General features: G+C 40.5%; 1 protein-coding gene across 1 annotated transcript in view; it reads right to left on the bottom strand.

Annotated features, from left to right (window-relative positions):
- Casr (calcium sensing receptor) overlaps positions 1 to 21,521 on the bottom strand; it is a 77,897-nt gene that overhangs the window by 15,889 nt on the left and 40,487 nt on the right. The window contains exons 3-5 of the mRNA XM_010629980.3: positions 19,167 to 19,473; positions 14,239 to 15,123; positions 626 to 856 (exon numbers count right to left, since the gene is read on the bottom strand). Coding sequence (XP_010628282.1) covers positions 626 to 856; positions 14,239 to 15,123; positions 19,167 to 19,473 — 1,423 coding nt within the window. The remainder of the gene's footprint in view (positions 1 to 625; positions 857 to 14,238; positions 15,124 to 19,166; positions 19,474 to 21,521) is intronic.

Raw genomic sequence — 21,521 nt, 5'->3', positions numbered from 1 at the left:
AAAATTGAGAACCAAGATCTGTCATATTATGGTACAAGATCCCAATGATGAATGTAACTGTATTGTATACTAACAAAGTACCAATAAACTCAATAAAAAGGAAGAAGAAAGAAAAATCATCCCACACATGCTGGACATTTAGCATCTCTGAAGCCAAGTGCTGAAGGCCATTAGTGCTTCTGATCATTGTGACATCTGTAAAAGGAGCCCCCTCCACTCTCAGACCTGTCTCACCTACCCAAAGTAGGTAAGATAGTTCTCTCTGTCCCAGTTGACAGCTTTTGACTTGAGAGATGTTTACGTTTGCTTAAGCATTTTTCTCTGGTTTAGGAAAAGTTTTAGCTAAGGAAACTATTAGTAGCCAGTTACTCATATTTTTACAAAGTTAAATTGCTACAATATAATAAGAAGGCATGAGGCTCTGGTTCTGAGGCCTCTCCTTTGTACATTAAACGCTTTAGGAGCTCACAGGAGCCCTGGACATGCAGTTAGCTAGTTAACTAATGAGTTGAGGAAAGGACTCACCATTCAGGAGGTCCAGGGTGGAGCCCCAGGACCTCCCAACACCCAACACAGTCTCTTGCCCGTGGAAGGGGCACCTGGCATTCTTGTAGACAACACGTACCTCCCTGGAGAAGCCACTCCACAGGATCTTCTCCTCATTGATGAAGAGTCTCTCGCCCTTCTTTGCAGAGACATTATAATTCCCAATTTCCTTAAACACGATGGAGCCGTCCTCTGGGGAGAGATGCCAATTGATGATGGAATAGTTCCCCATCAGGTTACCATTCTCATCAAAAGTTACTTGCTCCCCCATGCTGTTGGTGAAGTTTAAATGCCGAAGGTGCTTCAGGACCTAAACAGGAAGAGGGATGAATGAATACAAGTCCGAGGGCTGCCATATTTGGTTATGTAGGTTGTGCCTTGCAGAAGGGCAGTAAGCCGTCTTTTTCTAACAAAGTGGGGGGAACGAGAGTTGAGGGAGAGAGGCACCTTTTCTAATTTTCACTTGCATGGCTCAGCAGCATCTCTGGTAAACCACAGGCTTTCCTTACCACTCAAATCTAAGTAGGGTAGGAAACCCCTTCTTGAAGGTGGGAAAGAGAAAAGGATATATCTTTTCTCCCAGGATGTGTCTTGGCTCCAGCCAAGTCAGGTGACCCATTACCTAGTGGTGCCCAAGAAGGGCAGGTGTATGGGTCTTCCTGGCACTGGAGCTGGCTGCTGGGGAAGACAAGAAGGGGTGAGGGAGTAGCTCTTTTTATCTGCACCTTCTTTTCCTTCTGTGGAAATGTCTTGCTGCTAAAAATCACAGGATGGAGTGGAAGGGAGAAAGAAGTGAGGTTGTAGGTGGATCATGGGCCAGCACTGTTAATAGAGTCATGGCAAATTCTGAATTTACATCAAGTGTTAAAGTTCACAAAGCCTTTGCACAAAGAAGTAATAATAACAATTATGGACACATACTAGTTATTTAAAACTTGTAAATACTAGTCATTTTTACTACTTTGGAGGCATGATTCTAAGTAATTTATATTTATCTATTAATCTGTTCTTCACAACAAATAGTATGATTATCCACTATTTTATTGATGGGGAAGCTGAGGTACAGAAAATTTAAATATTTTGTTCAGAATCACTGTCTCTGTCTGTCTGTCTTTCTGTCGCTTCTTCCCTCTCTGCTCCCTCCTTTTATTCTGTCTTCTTTTCTTTCTTTCTATGGAAATAAGGATTGAACCCAGGGCCTTTGCACTGAGCTACATCCCCAGCCTTATTTATTTTGAGACAGGGACTTGCTAATTGGCACAGGCTGGGCTCCAGTTTTTGATCCTCTTGCCTGAGCCTCCCAGAGCTTGAGATTACAAGAGTGGGCCACCATGTCTGGTGAGCCTGCACTTTTAATCGCTATGCCTTGTAGCTGCATATTGGGCTCCTGACTGCTTCCTGCTGTGCCCCTGATGTCAGCCTTCTCATGCAGGATCTGCCCAGTGTTACTGAGATGCCACGTGGCAGGAGGACATGATTCATTCGGAGTGTAGGGGCGCTGGCCTGCACTTAGTCTTCACAATGCTTTAACGAGGCACTGTTATTCATTTTGTAGATGGCAGAATTGAGGTATGTAGAGAGCTAAAGACACTTGCAGAAATTACATGGCTAATAAGTGCTGGAGCTGGGATTTAGGCACAGGCCTTTCTGCCACATGGTCCTGTCTTCTTCTGTGGAAGTTGCTCTGTAATCCACGGCAAAGATTTGTAAGACGTCAGTAATATTTTCTCATTACATAAAAAAATAAGCTACATCACTCTTATTTGAAAAATAGTTTTCAATGCATATACGTGATAGTTAATTTTAGGTTAGGTATCAGTTTGGCTGGATTAGGGAATATCTAAAAAGTATTATTTAGTGTATTATTCCGGGTGTGTTTCCAGAGGAGGTTGTCCTGTGATACTGAGTGAACTAGGGACTAGGGAAGACATGCCCTAGGTAGGGTGTCTTAGTTACTTTTCTTGTTGGTGAGATAAAGTAATTGAAACCCACAAGTTAAAGGAAGAAAGGTTTACTTTGGCTCACAGTTTGTAGAGGTTTCAGCCCATAGTTGGCTGGCTCCAAGGCAAGGTGGCATTGCAAAGGGGCATCACAGAGGAGAAACAGTTCATGGTGTGGTAGGCAGAAGGCAGCAAGTAGCAACAAACAGCAGCAAGTAGCAGCAGCAAGCCTCCCTTTCTCTGTTATGCCATCTAGGATACAAGCCTAAGGTGGTGCTACTTTGTTCAGTAAATCCATTTAGCCAAACCCATAACTATGTTAATTCCAATCAGTGGGCTAATTTAATACCATACACTCTTAATCCTAGTGTTACACACCTTGGATCCAGCCAGCTTTCAAAAGCCCCACTTATGAGCACATGAAGCTTTGGAAGGGTATTTAGATACAAGTCATAACAGGGGGATCCAGTTGGCTGGGGGAGCAGAGACACCAATACAGGAAGGAGATAAATTATTATCCCTTCCTGAGAGTAGGGTATATACTTACCTCCTACGTTACACAGCAGCAGTCTAGGTTCTCTGGCCTTTGCCCCCAGAGTTTATGCCAACAGCCTCCTCTTCACTTTCTCAGGCTTTTCACTTCAAGTTGACAGTTACATCTGGGCATAACCTGGCTCTGAGGCCTTCAGACTTAGCCTGAATCAAGCTTCCAGCATCTCAAAGTCTCCAGTCTGTGTATGACCTGTCATAGGACTTCTCAGGTATCATAATCATTTGCATAAGTTAACGCCCCTGATATATTGATAACATATATAGATAACATATTATCTGTCTGTCTATCTATCTATCTATCTATCTATCTATCTATCTATCTGTCTATCTATCTATGGAGAACTCCAATACAATACATAAAGATATACTGGGCATTGTAGTGCAGGCCTGTAATACTAGCACTCTGGAAGGCTGAGGCAGGAGGATGGCAAGTTCAAGCCAGCTTGGTATTTTAGCAACTCAGTAAGATCCTGTCTCAAAAAATAATTAAAAAAGGGCTGTGGATGCAGCTCAATGTGAAGGGCCTGGGTTCAATCCCCAGCACTGGGGGAAAAATGTAAAGCTAGAGTAGTTACCATAAATTTCTTTCCTTCTTTTCAGGTTTCTCGCTTCTTAACATGCTTTCTTCCTTTTCTCCATCCACTAGTCTATGCAATGAAACTTTCTAGGCATCAGGGGTAGATGAAGGAAGGGAAGGTAGAATGACATTAAATCATACTTGGATGGCCATCTTTTTATACCAGCAGATTAGATAGACAAATTAGTCAAAAATTGTCAGTGGCTATAAGCCTTTGCGTTGCTACTAACATGGGCTGAAGATTTCCACCATATTCCTAACTTGAAAGAGAAAAGAATCAATAAAAAATTATTTACTTTTTTTTGTGTTGGGAATTGAACTCAGGGCCTCAGACATACTAGGAAAGGGCTCTACTACTGAGTCACACCCCATCCTTTTCATTTTGAGACAAGATCTTGCGGAGTTGCCCAGACTGTCCTTGAACTTGTGATTCACCTGTCTCAGCCTCCTCAGAAGCCAGGGTAAAAGGTGTGTACCCTCATGCCTGGCTAAAAATTGTTTTCTTAAAGTTTCTATTTGTATACTGTAAGGATTCAGCTCGACCTGACTGCAAGCCATCATAACTGCCATGACTGCCCCTGAGTATCCCTGGATGTTTCCCCCATGTAGTTTGTCAGAGTCCATAGGGAGACAAAAGCCCTATGAGGAGCTACACAGCTCCTCATGGACCCTGGTACTATCAGTGCTGATAATGTGCCTGACGTCCTTGATATTAACTTGAGATAAAGCAGGCACATTCCAGAGTGAATGAAATCACTTTTGTCCTGACAACTGTATAAATCCCCTCCTTCATGTCTAAATTGTGAGGCTTCACTAGTCCTGCTGCCACCCAGACATACACTTCTGCCTGTAACTTCCCCCCCAAACTGCATTCCATGCAATCCTGGTTGTATCTGTATCTTTCCTTGGTCTCACAGCACGTTAAAATCAGTACTGTTACACCGGGACCAGATTTTCTAGAACAGTAAATTGTTGGCATCTAGCAAGAAGCAAGGATTTGTATAATATCCACTGTGTGTTCTGAGCTGTGTTGTAGAAACACAAGAAGTAATCCAGTCCTCCTGGAGTTTACATATGGATTACTGTGATCAAATGTAACACAAAAATATCCAATGAAATAGCAAGAGTCATAAAATAAAATAAAGGGCCAGGTATAGAGAAACTTAGAGAAGATGGAGATTAAAAAGTAATGGAAGGTGGGCTTGCAGCAAGGTGGCAGTTTGGACTGGCAAAGGGTGCAGGGAAGAAAGGGGTTAAAAACTGTGTGGGAACTTCATGGACAAAGGCAAAATATCAGGAATAAAAATGACATGTTTTAGGGGCAGTAAAAGAGGCTGATTTCTTAAAAATTATGTGTGTGGTAGAGATCATGGGGGAGCACAATAGATAAGGCAAAAAGAGACCAGATTCCACATCAAGAAGGTATGTTAGAGAATAACATGTGTTGAGAATGCTGAGAGATAGGAACCTTCCATATATTGCTGGTGGGGATGGAAGATGGTGCAGCCATTTTGGAACAGTACCTTGCAGATCCTCAAAGAGTTAAATATAGAGTTACCACTAAACCTGATAATTCTACTTGTCTGTAAATACTCACGAGAAACGAAAATACATGACCACTTAAAGATTCATACACAAATGTTCATAGTAACATTATTTATAATAATCCACAGTGAAAACAATCCAAATGTCAACAACTTGGATAAATGAAATGTGATCTATTCATACAATGAAATATTATTTGGACATTAAGAGGAAGGACATATCAGTAATGCTACAACACTGTTAAAAATGCAGTGTTATGCAAACTGGAAGGAGTCAGTTACAACAGACCATGCATTTTATCATTTTATTTATATGAAATGTGAATGTCCAAATACATAGGGACAGAGATGTATGATTTAAAGATGGGAGTATAGAGGGCCTAGGGAGTGGTAACTAAAAGTTACAAGGTTTCTGTCTTTTTTTTTGTTTTTTTTTTTGGTACTGGGGATTGAACCAGGACCTTGCACTTGCAAGGCAGGTGCGGTGCCGCTGAGCTAAATCCTCAGCACAAGATTTTCTTCTAATGTGGTGAAAATGTTCTAAAATGGATTTTAGTCATGGTCACTCTGTGACTATGCTAAAAATCACTGACACTTTAAACAAGTGAGTTGTGTGTTATGTGAATTGTATTTCAATAAAGCTATATATGGAATTGTAAGGTATTTAGAAAATCCAAATATGACTTCACTGGTGGAGCTGACATTCTGCAGTCGAGAGGGACCTTAACAACAAAGTGTATAGGATACCTGGCCTTGAGAGTAGACTAATGAGACATGGTGCATCTAGCTTCAGAGTGGGCATGGAGATAAAGGACATGCAGAAGGGAAAAGGTAGCAATGCAAACATCTTATCCAGAGAGGAAAGCCCTGGAATCTTTATGGCGGAAGTTCTATGCCCACAGACTACTTGCCTGGCATGTGCAAAGTCCTGGGTTCCAATCCCAGTACTGAAAAAAAGAAAAAAAAAAGCAATTCTACACCCACAATTTATTTAACCAAACTCCTCTAAAGCAATCACTCTCTTATTCCATTTGCATCTCAAATGATTTGTAGAGAGCCTGAATTTTAGTGACTCAAACTATGTCTTTTCAGTACTTAGCTAATTAGAAGTCCAGCACTCCTAGGTGGACAAGTGGTGTCTAGAATGAGGATTTTTATTAGTCTGAGAACAAAGACAAAACAAATAAAGCCAATGTGGTATCTGCAGTAGTTGAAAAGACAAGTGGACAGAAAACCAGTGAAAATATTAAAGACTTGGACAACAATACCAACCAACTTCACTCAGCTGACATTTATACAACACTTGGCAGAGCAGAAGTCAGTCTTTTTCAAGAACACATAGAATATTTGCTAAGATATACCATATTCAGAATCATGAAGTAAGTTTCAATAAACTTAAATATATCAAATCAAAGTATGTTCTTTGTTTCCAGATTAGAAATCAATAGCAATGACACTTAGAAAGATCTGGAAACTTGAAAAAAACAAATAAATGAACAAAAACAAAAACCCCTCAAAAAAAGCAAAACCAAAATCAAAAAGACACTTCTAAATTAATGTAATGGCCAAAGAAGAAAAGAAAAGTCTGGAGGTATTTCGAGCTGAATTAAAATGAAAATACTGCATATCAAAATTTTCTCAGGCAATAGTCAGAGGGAAATTTATAGCCCTAACTGCTTATATGAGAAGAAAGGTCTAAATTCAATGACCTTGGTTTCTTAGTTCACAAAGTAGAAAATTCAGGGTAAATTATATTCATATAAAGCAAGAGAAAATGAATAGTAAAGATTAGAATAGAAACCAATGAAATAGGAAACAGAAAAAAAATAAAAAAATCACTAAAAGCCAAAGCTAGCTCTACGAGAAGATCAGTAGAACTGACATATCTCGTTTGACTGATGAAGAAAAAAGAAGACATACAGTGGACCCTTGATTTACAAACTCAATTAGTTCCAGAGGGTTGTAACTCAAGTCGGTCAATTAAAGGCTAAGGCTCTTGTGCAAAGCCTTCACAGTCTCTCTCCTGTATAGAGACAGATCTCAGTGTCCTTAGAGAGACACTGGCCCAGGATTTCTCGATTAACCCTACACAGGAAAGGGTGTTGTAAGGTTCTTTCCAGAACTCTTTAAGGGTTAAATCTGTATCTGAGACCATCTGGAAGCACTTGTTCATAAGTTAAAACTAAAATTCTAGTTGTAACTCAAGTTGGTCATATGTCAGGCTGGTTGTAACTTGAGGTTCCATGTATTTTCAATGTGGAGAAGGACAGAGGTGATATCATTACAGATCCTGCAGACATCCTAAGGATAGTTTAAGAACATTAACAAAATTACAAACAAATCAATGCCCATACATTGGATAATCCAGGTTATATGGACAAAGTCTTTGAAAGACATAAGCTATCAAAGATGAATCATAGATAAGGAGAAAAGTACAACAGTTATTCAAGAAATTATATTTGTAGTTTAAAATTTTCCCACAAAGAAAATCACCCACTGCCTGCCTCACAAAAGCAAGATTTCAAGTTTGATCTTGATCCCCAGTCCAAAAAAAAAAGAAAAGAAAGAAAATCACTCAAAGGCTGTTTAACTGTGTTTAACTGATATATTCTGCCAAACACTTAAAGAAAAAGAATACCAATTATACAAAACTTTTCCAGAACATCAAAAAGGAGGCACTATTGCCCAATTCATTCTGAGGTCAGCATTATCCAGATACCAATAACAGACAAAGATATTTCAAGAAATTAAAACTGGACATCAATATTCTTCATGAACATGGAAGAAAGGTTGCCACAGTATATTTTAGTCAATCAAACCCAGCCATCTACAAAAAGGACAATACATTGTGGTGAGCTAGGGTTTATCCCAGGAAAGTAATATTGGCTTAACATTTGCCTGTATTAATGGACTACAAAAGAGTAACCATATGATCCTGTCAATAGATACAAGAAAAGCATTGATTGCTTTCAACCTCCACTCTTCAAAAAATTTTCTTTATTAATTAATTTTATTGGTACATTGAATGTATACAATGTAGTGGCATTCATCATTGCAAATTTGCACCTTTACATAATCCATCTTGGTTCTGTTTTTTTCGCATTCCCCTGCCCTCCCTTCAACCTCTCCACACCTCCCTATTACAAAGATTTTGTTTCCATTTTTTTTCATGTTAATTCTGTTCCCATCTTTCTTTTCCCCTACCCCTCCAATTTCCTTTTCCCCTTTGCACCTTTTCTTCCTATTTCACATTATCTATTATACCTTTTAGTCCTTATTTATACTTTCAGTTTCTCACACAGAGAAAGTTATCGGTATTTACACATATGCGTCCTATTTATTTCACTTAAGAGTATGGCCTCAATGTGCAACCATTTAGCTGTAAATGTCTCTAGTTTCTCATTCTTTATGGCTGAGTAGTACTGCATTATATTAAAAAAATGGAATTGGGCAGTTGAGCTGCTTCCAAGTTCTAGCTATCACAAATTGTGCGCCTAAGAACTGGGTACACATATATTTCTGTGGCATGATCCTTTCAATTCTTTGGGGAAGATACCCAGTAGGGGGATAGCTGGGTTAAATGGGACCTCTAGTCCTAGTTCTTTGAGGTATCTCCATATTGATTTCCACAGTGGGTGAACCAGTCTGCACTCCCACCAACAATAGAGAAGGGTTCCTTTCTCCCTACAACCCTGCCAACGTTTGTTATTGGTTGATTTCACAATAGCAGCCATTCTTTGTGGGGTGAGGTGGAATCTCAGTGTTGTTTTCATTTGCATCTCTCGAATGACCAGTGATGTTATACATGTTTTCATATGTTTATTTGCTATTTCTACTTCTTTGTCTGAGAAATGTCTGTTCATTTCAGATATGCATTTTGGATTGGGCCTTTAAATTTGGGAGATCTGATTTTTAAAAGTTATTTATATATTCTAAAGAGTAGAGCTTTGTCTGAGGAACAGCTGGTGAGAAGTTTTTCCCACATTGTGGGTTGTCTCTTCACACTATTGCTTGTTTCTCTTGCTATGCAGAAGCTATTTAATAAGAAGAGATCCTACTTGTTGATTGTCAGCCTCCACTCTTGATCAAAACTCTCAACAACATGGGATCTTTTCTCAATCCTGTGAAGGGCATCTACAAAGGTTAACATCATACTTGGTGGTGACAGAATGAATGATATCTAAGATCATGAACAAGACAGGGCTGTCTCTTCTCACTATGTCTAGTCAGCAATGTAATGGAAGTTCTAGGCAGTGAAGTGGGCTGATTCAGGCAGACTCAGAATGAAAATATTAAGATCTAAATTCTACACTCAGACACAAGCCAAATGGATGAAGTAGATTTTAAAAAGAAATTATTTTTTTAAAAGGCATATTTATAGTACAAGTTAGGATAAAAATTAGCCCTGATATTCTCAGGGAGCCTCCATTAATTTTTTAAAAAGAATAATAAATGTAAGGCACCAGGATTTTAATTTCTCAACAATCCTGTTTGTACTCTCAAAGCTCTTCTCCCCATTTCCGTCATTTACTTCACTGATGGTGCGAGTCAAGGGTCAGCCCAAATTTATGAAGCTACCGTTGTGGTTTCTCTGCATGAATTTTCTGGCTACTTTTCTGAGACCGGCACCTTCTCCCTCCCCTACCCCGGGTCCATGGACTGCCTCAGTGTCATCTGTCGAACCTCTACTCTCTCCTAGTGTTTACTGCTGTTTCATCCTCTTCCTTCATTCCTGTGTTTATTCAGCAAAGATTTACCGAGCAGCTACTCTGGGCCGAGCAGGCACTGTTTTAGGGACAAAGAGGTGTGGTAGTGTTTGAGATGGACAAAGGGATGGCTGATCTACTCCAACTCCGTTGTGGTGTCTGCTGTCAGTTACCTGCCCCCTGTGCTTTCTCTTTGTGTTTGTGCATGAACTGATGTATCAGGAAAATTGGTTGCCTCTGGTGGACACCCCAAGTTCAAGACTGCACCAGAGTCTACTTTAGGAAACCACCAGCTCTCTCTTGGGAGCTAGAAAGCACATGCCCAGAGGTACACACTGGTCACACCCCTCTTCAGAGGTGACTTTGGCCTCATCAGGCGCAGCCACCAGAAGCAGATATGGCCTTTCTTACCCATTAGATATATGACTTTGGGAAAGTTGTCTTGGCCAGTCTGGGTCTTTCTTTCCTCCTCTCTAAAATAACAATACTCAAGACAAATATTTACTGAACATTTATGCATAGGCACTATCCTGAGCACTCTCTCTATATTAACTAATGTTATCTTCGTCATGAATTTATGTATCATTATCTCTATTTCTCAGGTAGGGAAAATGAGGTACAGAGACATTTAAGTGGCTGCCCAAGTTCGTAAAGCTACTAGGTAGCAGGTGGGGTTGAAACCAGCTCAGTCTGGCTGGAGAGTCTGAACCACCTTCTCCTCCCACACTGTTTTTTAGGGCAAGGTCTTGCTATGTAGTTCAGGCTGGACTCAAACTCTCAGCGATTCTCCTGTCTCAGCCTCCTGAGTGCTGGGATTATAGGTGTGAGCCACCATGCCTGGTCTGGAGAGTCCAAATTCATTACCATTACACTTGCCATCTGCTCATGCACAGGCATCAGACTAGACGGTTCATTAGGATGTCTATCTCAAGTTCAGCGGTTTGACTAGTATAAAATTTAATCTGGGAAGATGGACATATCTTAAAAATGGGATGGTGGGGACACAAAACACACTTATGACAATTGGGAAAATGATCCAAAGTGAATGACATCGTGATCTTCATCCACAGCTTGTTCTCTTCTACCCTGGGGACGTCTTTTGTTTTTTATTTTCAACCCATTTTACTGATATATAATTTACACAGGAGAAAGTGCACACATTTCAGTTCTGAGTCTTGACAAATGTACATGTTTTTGCAACAACCACTTCCATCACCTCAGAAAGTTGTCTGACACCTCTCTTGAGTTGCCTTCCTCCCCTCACAGACCAAGACTGCCACTGATCTGCTTTTGGTCACCACAGACAAGACTGTTACAGGGCAGAATGAGCAATGTGTATCCCTTTTCCTTTCTTAGTCTAGATTCCCTTACTTGATATCGCATTTTTGTGATTATCTATGTTGTCTGCATTTGCCTGTGTAAGGAATACCTCCTTCTCCATATCCACAAATCCTATCTAATCTTCAAGACCCAACTCACATTATATTTAAAAATATTTTTCCTTATTTAAAATCCTGACTTGGGCTGGAGATGGAGATTAACTTAGTGGTTCCGCCTGCCTGCCTCGCAAGTGCAAGAATCCTGACTTTGGTCCCTGGTTAAAAAAAAAAAAAAATCCTAACTTGAATGGCATTATAGTCTTTCATCCTTACAGCAGGTATGTAACTAAAAAGCATATGAGTAAGAAATACATTCTAGTCTAAAATTACTTAGTCCTAACATAAATCTAAGTCATACTTTTAAGTATCTTTGATATATCTTTGGGGATTCTGACTTATAAGATCGCATTGGAGAGCTTTATTTTCTGCATAATACTTTGCCTTTATTCACATAACAGATGGGCATGAAAATCATTTCACCCTTAAAAGCAGCAATAGAGAATCTTTAACTTATCATCACTGATACATAAAAAACATCGTTAAAAATAATTCAGCTATTTCCCTCAGAGAGAGCACCCTACTGCTTTTAGAATTATAAAAGAAGGAATGGGCAGTTCCATTAACAAATTTAAAATTTTACTTGAGATCATAATTCAACACAATAGCAAAGTGGGAATGCAGTTTGAGCTCATTGCTGGTGCAATGAATATTTGCCTAGCAATGGAGCTGTTTGTGACAATTTAATGACATCTCTTTGTAAAGTAAATAAATACTCATCTTTACTAAAGAAATAACTCAACACATTATGTTTTCAAATGATTTATTTTGTTGGGGAGTAATATGAGGAAAAAGAAAGAATAAATAAAAGGGAAGAGAAATGAAGCAGACTGACAGGATCACAAGGGAAATAAATCACTGAGAAAGATGCAACCAGAAGAAGGGCAAAGACAGATGGCACTGACATGCTGGGCAGGTCGTACATTTGTTAGTGATGATATTCCTATCTTGTGTGCTTCTAGGGTATTTCCTCTACAGGATTTTAAAGTTGAAGTGTTTATATTATAAGCATAAATGGGAGTCACCTATTAGCATACTCTGTGTGTCAACTGGGAACCACTCTAAGCATCAGTTAAATTTAACCAACGACAAGAGACCAGATCTTCTCCACTGTTGGTTAGAACTTTCCATCAATTGAAACTCAGAAGGAGCTAATGCAAAAAAAAAAAAAAAAAAGGAGTAATGAGGAATAAAGAATGATCAGAAAGAACACATGTAAGAGTATGATTTGAAAAAATTTCCAAGAGAAAGTAAATTTAAAAAACATTTAAAAATTCATGGCTGGGCATGATGGTGCACTCCTGTAATCCCAGCACTTGGGAGGCTGAGGCAGGAGGATCGCTGTTAGTTTGACACCAGCCTGGGCTACATAGTGAGTTCCAGGTCAGTCTCAACTACATAGTGAGACCCTGTCTAAAAAAAAACCCAAAACAACAACAAAACAAAACAAACCCCCCAAAAGACTTCATGGACAGTGTGAGTGGTGCCGTTAGGGATGGTCCTCCAGGTGTGGGATATGGTCTCAGCACAGAGGCTGAGCTCAAAAGCAATTCTGTGCCAAAAACTAGCAAGGGATTTCTGGGAAGAGACCAGGCAGGTTGGTTTATAAGAGAACAGAGGTGGGCAGAGGATCACAGGCTGAGATGCTTGGATTAGATTAAATAGGTGATAGGTTTCCGCATAAGCCTTAATAATGACAGTGAATAGTAGCTGATTCATTGCCTGATAAATGAGACACACCAAGACCCTCAATTCTGGAATGTCCATCTAGTTGCTTGGGTTCCTGAGGTTTAATGGATACCTACAGCAAGCACACAGGACCTTAGCCAATATCTAGTTGTCCCTCCCTAGAGCTCTCATCTCATTTTCCCATTTTTATGTTCAGGGAACCATCCTACTATTATGTTTCCTTTCTGATAGGTTAGTCTAGAACTGAGAAAAACATGCAAGGAGTGTAAAACATAGTCTGATCCTCAAAACTAGGTCCATATACAAGGTGTGACAGCTGTGGAGGACACAAGTCAGAGCAGACTGCTTTCTTCGGAAGTTCTACCATATGAAACCTATTATGATGTCCCTCCTTTGTGTAATTTAAAACTGTAAACTATAAAGTGAGCATAGGACCTTCACCTAAGTTCTGATCTGTCAGTGGTTCCTTTTTTTTTGTTTGTTTGTTTTGAGACAAGGTCTTGCTGTGTAGTTCAGGCCAATCTTGAACTCATTATGCATTATGTAGCTCATGCTGGCCCCACACTTGGTGATCCTCCTGCCTCAGACACCTGAGTGATGGGATTTTAGGCATGCACCATTATGCCTGGCTTTAGTGTTTCTTTTTGAAACATTCAATATCTAATCCTTATAGAAGCATTTTTTGCTGTACTTTACTATGCTTATGTGCTATGTTTGTGCTTAGTTGGCCCACTGGTCTGGCCCAGCTGTGAGAAATATAAAGGCAGAAGTAGTACGTGAACACATAACAGGAGTTTTATGCTCCTTAGTGCAATGAGTGCATTAAGTATGTGACAAATACTAGTTCCTCATAAGAGAACAGTACCTCTCACTGAAGCACCGGAAAAACATTCCACTCAGTACTGAATCTGTTCCAGATTGGAAAACTTTAGGAGCCATACTTTAGAGGCCACCGGATTAACAAAGAGTTGAGCTGTGGCATTAAACAGTTAATTAAATGAATAACTATCACTATTTCAGAAATCGGTTGCTTAGACATTTGAAAAGACCCTTTGAATCCACAACTGTCTTCAGGGGCCTCATTTAGATACTGCTTTTTTTCTGGAGTAACCATTGGAATTTCCAGCCAAGAAATGGCTGGAACTGGGGGGGCACAGTTGATGACTACAATCAGGGAGCCATTTCTCAGCTGTATTTGCCTGTTTCTGCTTCATTATGCAGTGAACTATTATCTAAGTGCAGACTTACCTGCCACGCCTCAACCTTCTTGATGTCTGCACAGGACCCATTGGTGAAGAGCCCTCTCCCAGGTACGCAGGTGTATATATCTTGTAAGGCCTGGGCAATGGAGTAGACTGCTAGGTACACATTGTAGGATATCCGTAGATGTGTATAATCCATGTAAGGGGTCTCAACACTGCTGATGTTCTCCTCCCCTGTGCAGAGGGGTCGGAAGGCAGTGGAGCTGTTGCTTAACTTGTTGCCACCTTTTTCGTGACCTCTCAGGAAGGTGTCCGTGGGTAAAGGTCCTTTAGTACCTTCTTGGAGGTGGCAGTTAAATGTTTCTTCCCAGAACTCCTTCGCAAAACCATTGTGAACAGACTTCCTGGGATGGACTTTCTGCAGAAATTCTCGGAACCCTGGGATCTGCCCAGCCTTGAGAGCAAACCCAATGGTGCCTCCCACCACATGGAAGTACTGGGGCATGGCGATCAGAGAGGAGCTGGCCCATGCCTCGCTGGCCAGCCAGATCTTGCCTGTGATGTTGTGCCGGACAATCTCCTTGATGAGGGGTTCTAGGTCTGGGCCGCTGGAGAAAACAACGATGACCTTGGCTGTGGAATTCTGGATCACCTCCACCACCTGCTGGATCTCCTTCTTATCAGAGTACTGGGAGATGAGCTCACTGAAGTCAATGCAGATATCCCTCTCCTCAGCTTCCTCTCGGAACTTCTCGATCCCTGGCCGGCCGTAGTCATCATCAGCTGCAATAGTCCCTACCCAGTTCCAGCGGAAATACTCAATGATGTCTGCTATGGCCGTGGCCTGGTGTTCATCATTGGGGATGGTACGGAGGAAGGACTTGAACTGGTTCTTGTTGCTGAGGAGTCTGCTGGAGGAAGCATAGCTGACCTGGAAAAGAACCCAAGAAAGTGGAAGGAATAAATGAGAGAGGGTTATTTTCTGAGCATAACTTAATCCCATTTGTCAAATGTGCTGTTCACTGTGGACAGAAGAAAAAGATAAGGAAAACCGGAATCTGTTCCAGCCCAGTATGAAGTCCCAAGCACCTGTCAGTTTATGTTGTTTTTTTTTGTTTTTTTGTTGTTTTGGGTTTTTTTTGGTTCCAGGGATCGAACTTGGGTCCTTGCACTTGTGAAGCAGGTGCTGGAACCACTGAGCTAAATCCCAGTTTTTTGTTTTTTATTGTTTTGGGTTTTTTTTTGGTACCAGGGATCGAACTTGGGTCCTTGCACTTGTGAAGCAGGTGCTGGAACCACTGAGCTAAATCCCTGGCCCCACCTGTCAGTTTATGAAAGAGCTGGGTGATTCTTCACAATGCTACCTTCAAAAATGGCTCTGGCTTCTGCCTGCCTCATAAGCACAAGGTTCCGAGTTCAATCCCCAGTACAAAACAAAACAAAAAACAACCGGCTCTGGCTGTACAGTTGCCCAGCCACAGGAGACTGTACTTACCTTTTCAGGGGTAGTCTTTATGTATTTACCCTTTCATATTTCTTCTAACCTTCTCCATGTTGCCTCACTGGTTATAACATGTCCATGTACCTAATTTCTGCCTGCTACACCTTCCCCTTATTGTGATGAACAATTTGTCCACGAACTGCCTTTGATCAGGTTTCCTATGGGTTATAAACTTAAGACTCTTCAGAAAAGCTCCAAGGGATTCCCTTTTTCTGTTCTGCCCAGTTTCCTTCTTCCCAATACCTCCAGATACTGCCCCCCCACCATACTTCCTATAAAAGTAACCTCAATTACAGTAATTTCTGAGAACTGTTGATCTCAATTAGCCTATTAAGGCTCATCAGGCTCAATTCCCCCATGCCACCACAATGATGAACATCATTCAGTGTTGTTAGAAAAACATCCTTTCCTACCCTGACTCCTTTGTGGTCCAGCCACTACTCAGAGCAATTTTCTTTGTTTGGCTGCCTGTGATGGCTGAGTCCACTTGACAAGCAGCTCTCCAAAACCTCACAGAGGCTGAAAAGGAACCCTGGAGAAGAGGCCCTGATATTTTCTCACCGTGTAAGGCACTGGCAGTTCTACCTCTGCACATGGGCAAGTACCACCAAGGAAAGAAAGCTATGCCTTTGATGTAAGAGAAGCCGTCACCTTCCATTAGCAAGTGCAGGGCTCCTCAACTCATTCCTTATCATGGCACAGAAGATGGGACAAATAGAAGATGCTGGTCAACCTGGGTGGGTATGGTCTGACTTCCTTATGCCCCCTTGGCCATCTCAGAGCTTGAGAAGATCAGTGTCTTTTGGGAGGTGTTGGCTGGCCTGCTGGCAGTTCTACACTCACCACGGCTCATTAGTTAGGGAGTTCCAAGTTATGGGACCATCTGTTCCGAAGAACAAAACATTTTTACTCTTCATGAAATTTCTTCTAGGAAAAGAGGTAGTGTTTACCATCTCTTGTTCTTTTGTTTTCTGGAGAGTTTTAAAACTTAAGGACACATGTTGAAGACATTTGGGAGAATACCTTTTTAATAATTCTTGCCAGGTTAAATAGTTAGTTTTCTATGTTTAACACTTTTAAATAAAAATTTCCAGTATTATTTTTTCCTAAATCAATGAATAATTTTGGCATTAAAGACATAAAAGGGGTTGATTCATGAAAGAACTGGACCAAATTTGCTAAAGGGTAAGCATGACTTTTCTGACAAGATCTTTGATTTTAGAAGATATAATATGAAATTGACATTTTTTCTTTCTTGCTCTACCACAGAAGTTCATAAGGCAGGTGATTGGATTAAGTAATTTCTTTAGATATTACTGGTTTTTGAAAGGTATGTTTGTAAACTCAAATAACAGGCTTCTGAATCAGATTTTTGCACACACAAAACCTATTTTGTGGGCAGAATCACAGTTCTGTTACCCTTAAGTCTATCCACGATTACTTGCTTCTTGGTTTTCATTTGAAAAATGGACCAAAAAGGGTTTTAAAGGGATACAATTTTAAAACACAAAAGTGTCTCATGGATATATTCTTTTTGAAGAACATATTTATAATATTTGACCAGCTTTCAGATAGTGACCTATAAAGTTGGCTAAATTCTTTCTGCCTCACTCCCTGAAGAACCCTTAAAAACACAAAACTTGTAAGAGAGAAGAATTTTATGACTGATTCAGAAAATATTTTAACCACAGTCTTTTCGATGCTCTGTTCATCCACTTGGTGGCGTGGCTGGCATAGGAAATCCCACTGGGTGCCTGACCCCTCCCTTCAGAACAGTGGTTCCTAACCCTCCGCACAAGAGAATCAGCCAGAGAGCTGCAAAACTCCAGAGCCAGGATGCATCTCAGCTCAATTAAACCATAACCTGCAGGGGTATTTTAAAAGGGGAAAGATTTACATGGTCTGAAGAGAAACCAGAATAGGGCAAGAGTATTAAAACAACTTCCCAAGGCACTCCAACTGGTAGCGAGGGCAGAGAATCGCTCCTGAACCACAAACTTACATTAGTTTGACTGATAATCATTATCATCTTCTCAGTACTTCTGTAACTCAAATTCAGCCTTACCTTATCTTTCATTTAAACCTTGCAGAAGGCAGGTAGGCCCTTCCTTTAGTGTTCTTTCTGTACTTCACAGAAGTGCCCTCTTATACTTGTTGGCCAAGGGGTAAAAACTTACTTTACTGTGTATTTAAAATAGTGTTGCATAATATGCTAAATTGAAATATGTTCCACACATTTACTAATGTGGACTTTGTCAAATAAGTCTGGCCCAAAAGTTACAAAGCCAGGGCTTCCCCATGGGAGAACACCTTTAATTCCTTGAAGTAAAGATTCAGTAAATGATGAAAAGGCTTTCTCTGTTGTCATATGTATCTAAAAAGATAATGAGTCCCATCAAGGGAATAGTCTTCCCAACAGAGAATTGTGAATTCATTATAGGTTCACTTAAATGATAGATATTAAACATTGGAAAAAAAAAGTAAAGGGCAATTATAATTTAATTTAAAAATTGATAGGAAAGATGAGGCACAATGAAGCTGATTCTCCTATCCGCGGACATTTAGGTTGTTTCCAAGTTTTTACTGCCATGAGGGGATGTCACAGAGTCGTAGATATTAAATGGAAAAAAAGGTTTGCTTTATGGTGCTAGAGGGGAAAATCAGGTAATAAAGCGCTATTTGGAGTTTTCTGTCATTTTTAAGGGTTGAAATATGCAACACCGAATAAATGTTTATTAAAGCACTTGATGCAGTGAACTGTTAGTGTTTGAAAATGAAACAACCTCCCCATGTAGGCTGCATTCTTGCAGGTTGGGGAATACTTACTCATATATGCTCTATAAATATCTGTCCAATGAACTAGACTTGTCCCTAGTTCTTGAATGCACAAGACAATGATTAAGTTCCTGTTTTGTGAGAAAGTACACTCTATTCATCTCTGATCTAAACTTTTAACCAGATGGTAAAAAAGTAGATTTTGAGGAAGTAGGATTAGAAACAGATATTTTTTGTTTCAAAGGTAGGCTTTACATTGTATGGTTTTATTCTTTTTAGTAAAAGCAAAAGCAAGTTCATGTACTAAAGGAGGGCATAAGGAAATAAATAATTGAACACCGGGGAGGAGAGACAAGGCTGAGTATGGTTTTATTCTTTTTAGTAAAAGCAAAAGCAAGGTCATGTACTAAAGGAGGGCATAAGGAAATAAATAATTGAACACCGGGGAGGAGAGACAAGGCTGCCTACAAATGTACAAGGTCCATTTAAAGAGTTCTGGAAGACTAGGTCTAGTTGGCACTGTTGACAAATCCCAAACAGTCACGACGCAGTGCTCCCATTAGATGGAAGGTCTCCAGTGCCAATGTAGTCACAGACAGGTGAACAGCAAACTCTATAGACACCCTAGGTACGATCTGCTCCTCATCAGGTCTTCTCTCTCCCTCCTGCCCCAGGGTCTGACTGAGAAAAGCCCTTACCTGGGGGATGTAGAAGAGCCCCAGTAGATTGGCCACTGCTGTGGAGACCCCAGAGCCAGTCGCTCCCACCACAGCGATGGTGGAGGGGATGTGTTCTGAGCAGTTACAGAACTCATCCAGGTTCAAAGAATCAATTTTGTTCTGGGCAACAAAACTCAGGGTGGCCTCCAAGGCCTTTGAAACGGTGTTGCAAGTGTCGAATATCCTGTATCCGAGGGTCAGGTTGGGAAGAAGGGCTGGGCTGCTGTTGATCTCCTCTATGGCAAATATCATGGCTTGTAACCAGCGAAAACCACGGAAATTATACCTGGAAGACAGAAGCAGAAGAATGGGGAGCTTCCTGGTGAGCTGTCCTGGATTAAAGGCTGGGCAGAGCTAGGTTTCAATCATAGCTCTGTCACCCTTAGGTTTTGTATGGGGCTTTTTTGAGACTCAAGGTCCTTTCTGTAAATTGGGGGGTACCATTTGCCTCTTACAGTGTAGCTACGAGTGATGACATGAGATATTAGGTAAATGTCTCACCGTGGTGCCTCCCAGAATTAGGGAGCAATAATAACAAAGGTTATTAGTGATTAATAATCTTTAATAATCAGCAATATTCTTGATATTAGTAATCCACTGATTACTAGCCTCTACTAGCAAAGCATTTGCAGTAGTTGATCTGAGCTACTTTAATAAAAGTAATGTACAGGGGGCTGGGGATTGAGCTCAGCGGTTCTGCCGCCTGTCTCGCAAGCTCAAGGTCGAGTTTGATCCCCTGTACGAAAAAAACAAACAAACAAAAAACAAAAAACAGTAATACACAGATTTAAAAAGAAAAAGGATCAGGGAAAATAGAACCAAATTAGGATATTAATATGTGGGAGCCTACAATAACTTCAGATTTTCAGAGAAGACGTAAATGTAGATTATGAGATTCTTTGAGGTCAAGGGAGAAATTCTGAGAAACAAGTGATCTCACTTTCGTAAACAAACAAACGAAAGCTGTATAACATGGTGGTTATCTCTGGGTGATGGAATGATGAGCTCTAAAACTGTGTGCTTTTAACTTATTCATATACATTGTATTTAAAAAATGAACATGCGGTATTTTTCAAAGAAGAACATCATTTTAAGTAGAAATCAAGCAAATTAGCAAAGACAAATAGGGCCAGGGGTGACACAGCTTTCAGCCTATCAGTATTTAGATCAGAGTTAGTGCTAACTAGGTGTGTTGATTCAGTGTGCCAAGGTCCACAGGAAGAAGTATCATGGCGTGGCAGGTTCTCCCTTTATACTGTGGGTTTCGTGACTTGAACTCAATGACAGGAAGTCAGAAATCTGATCCGTTATCCTCACTGTATTGTTCAGGGTCCCAGTGTCCCTCATCTAATTTTAAATATGACATTTCCTCTTTCTTTGTTTCCTTCATTTATTCGTTTCATTACTTGTTTTTAACCTAAAAAATTGAGATATTAGAAAAAATTTCCTTATACAAAACCACTGCTAAGCTGATTTTAGTACCTTTCTTTAATATACGTAGATATCATATTATTTCAAGGTAAGCTTCTTGCTTGATCTTAGTTCTGTATATATGTGGTGTATGTACCACTTTGCCCAGAAAGGGACAACACAGAGTATTTGTCCACACGATTCCCATGAAGGATACAATCAACATAAATTCTGCATTTAACTGTTCTTCATGCATAAGGAAAATGTGTACTTGTCACCTAATATACTGGCTCTTGTTAGAGCATGAATATAAAGACACTTTGGAATAACCCTGGTTTTATTTTCATTTTCTAGGTATCAGAAAGATCAAGGGAAGTGCTGAATCCCTTCTAGAAATTGCTAGTCCCAGAGAGGAAGTACCACTCTCTCTGAGAAGCTGGGCCAGGGCTTGGAGGGCAGTCGTGGCCCCTGATGTCCTGATTAAGGAAGTGATACAAAGTTGCCTTTACTCAGAGGAGATCAGTTCCTACCGCATAGTGGCCTGCACCCGAATGCCATATTGTAAACAGGTCATGGTAAATTAGGGGGCATCAGATAGAAGACAGCCAGAACTATGAGGGGTCCGTAAAACATGTCATATAGGAAGGAACATGATCGATGAGAGAAATGAGGCTGTTTGGGCTGGAGAAGGAAGGATATAATGGGACACACTTGCTATCTTTAAGTGGCTGGGAAGAGAGTGTTCTGCTCTGTCTCTGTCAAGTGTATTTCATTTGTGGGGCTGGGTGGAGCCAAGGGCAAGTGGTGGGAGGGAGAGGTAGGGGTTCAGCTTTGTATTGAAAGGATTTTTTAATGGGAACAGTTCCAAAAGGCTATGCACTGCAGAGAGAGAGAGAGAGAGAGGGAGAGAGAGAGAGAGAGAGA

Source organism: Fukomys damarensis, unplaced genomic scaffold, assembly GCF_012274545.1.
Source record: "Fukomys damarensis isolate Sample0158 unplaced genomic scaffold, DMR_v1.0_HiC HiC_scaffold_24, whole genome shotgun sequence".
NCBI classification, from domain to species: domain Eukaryota; kingdom Metazoa; phylum Chordata; class Mammalia; order Rodentia; family Bathyergidae; genus Fukomys; species Fukomys damarensis.
The sequence above is the reverse complement of the archived record's forward strand: the minus strand, read 5'-3'. Positions and strand labels throughout refer to the sequence as shown.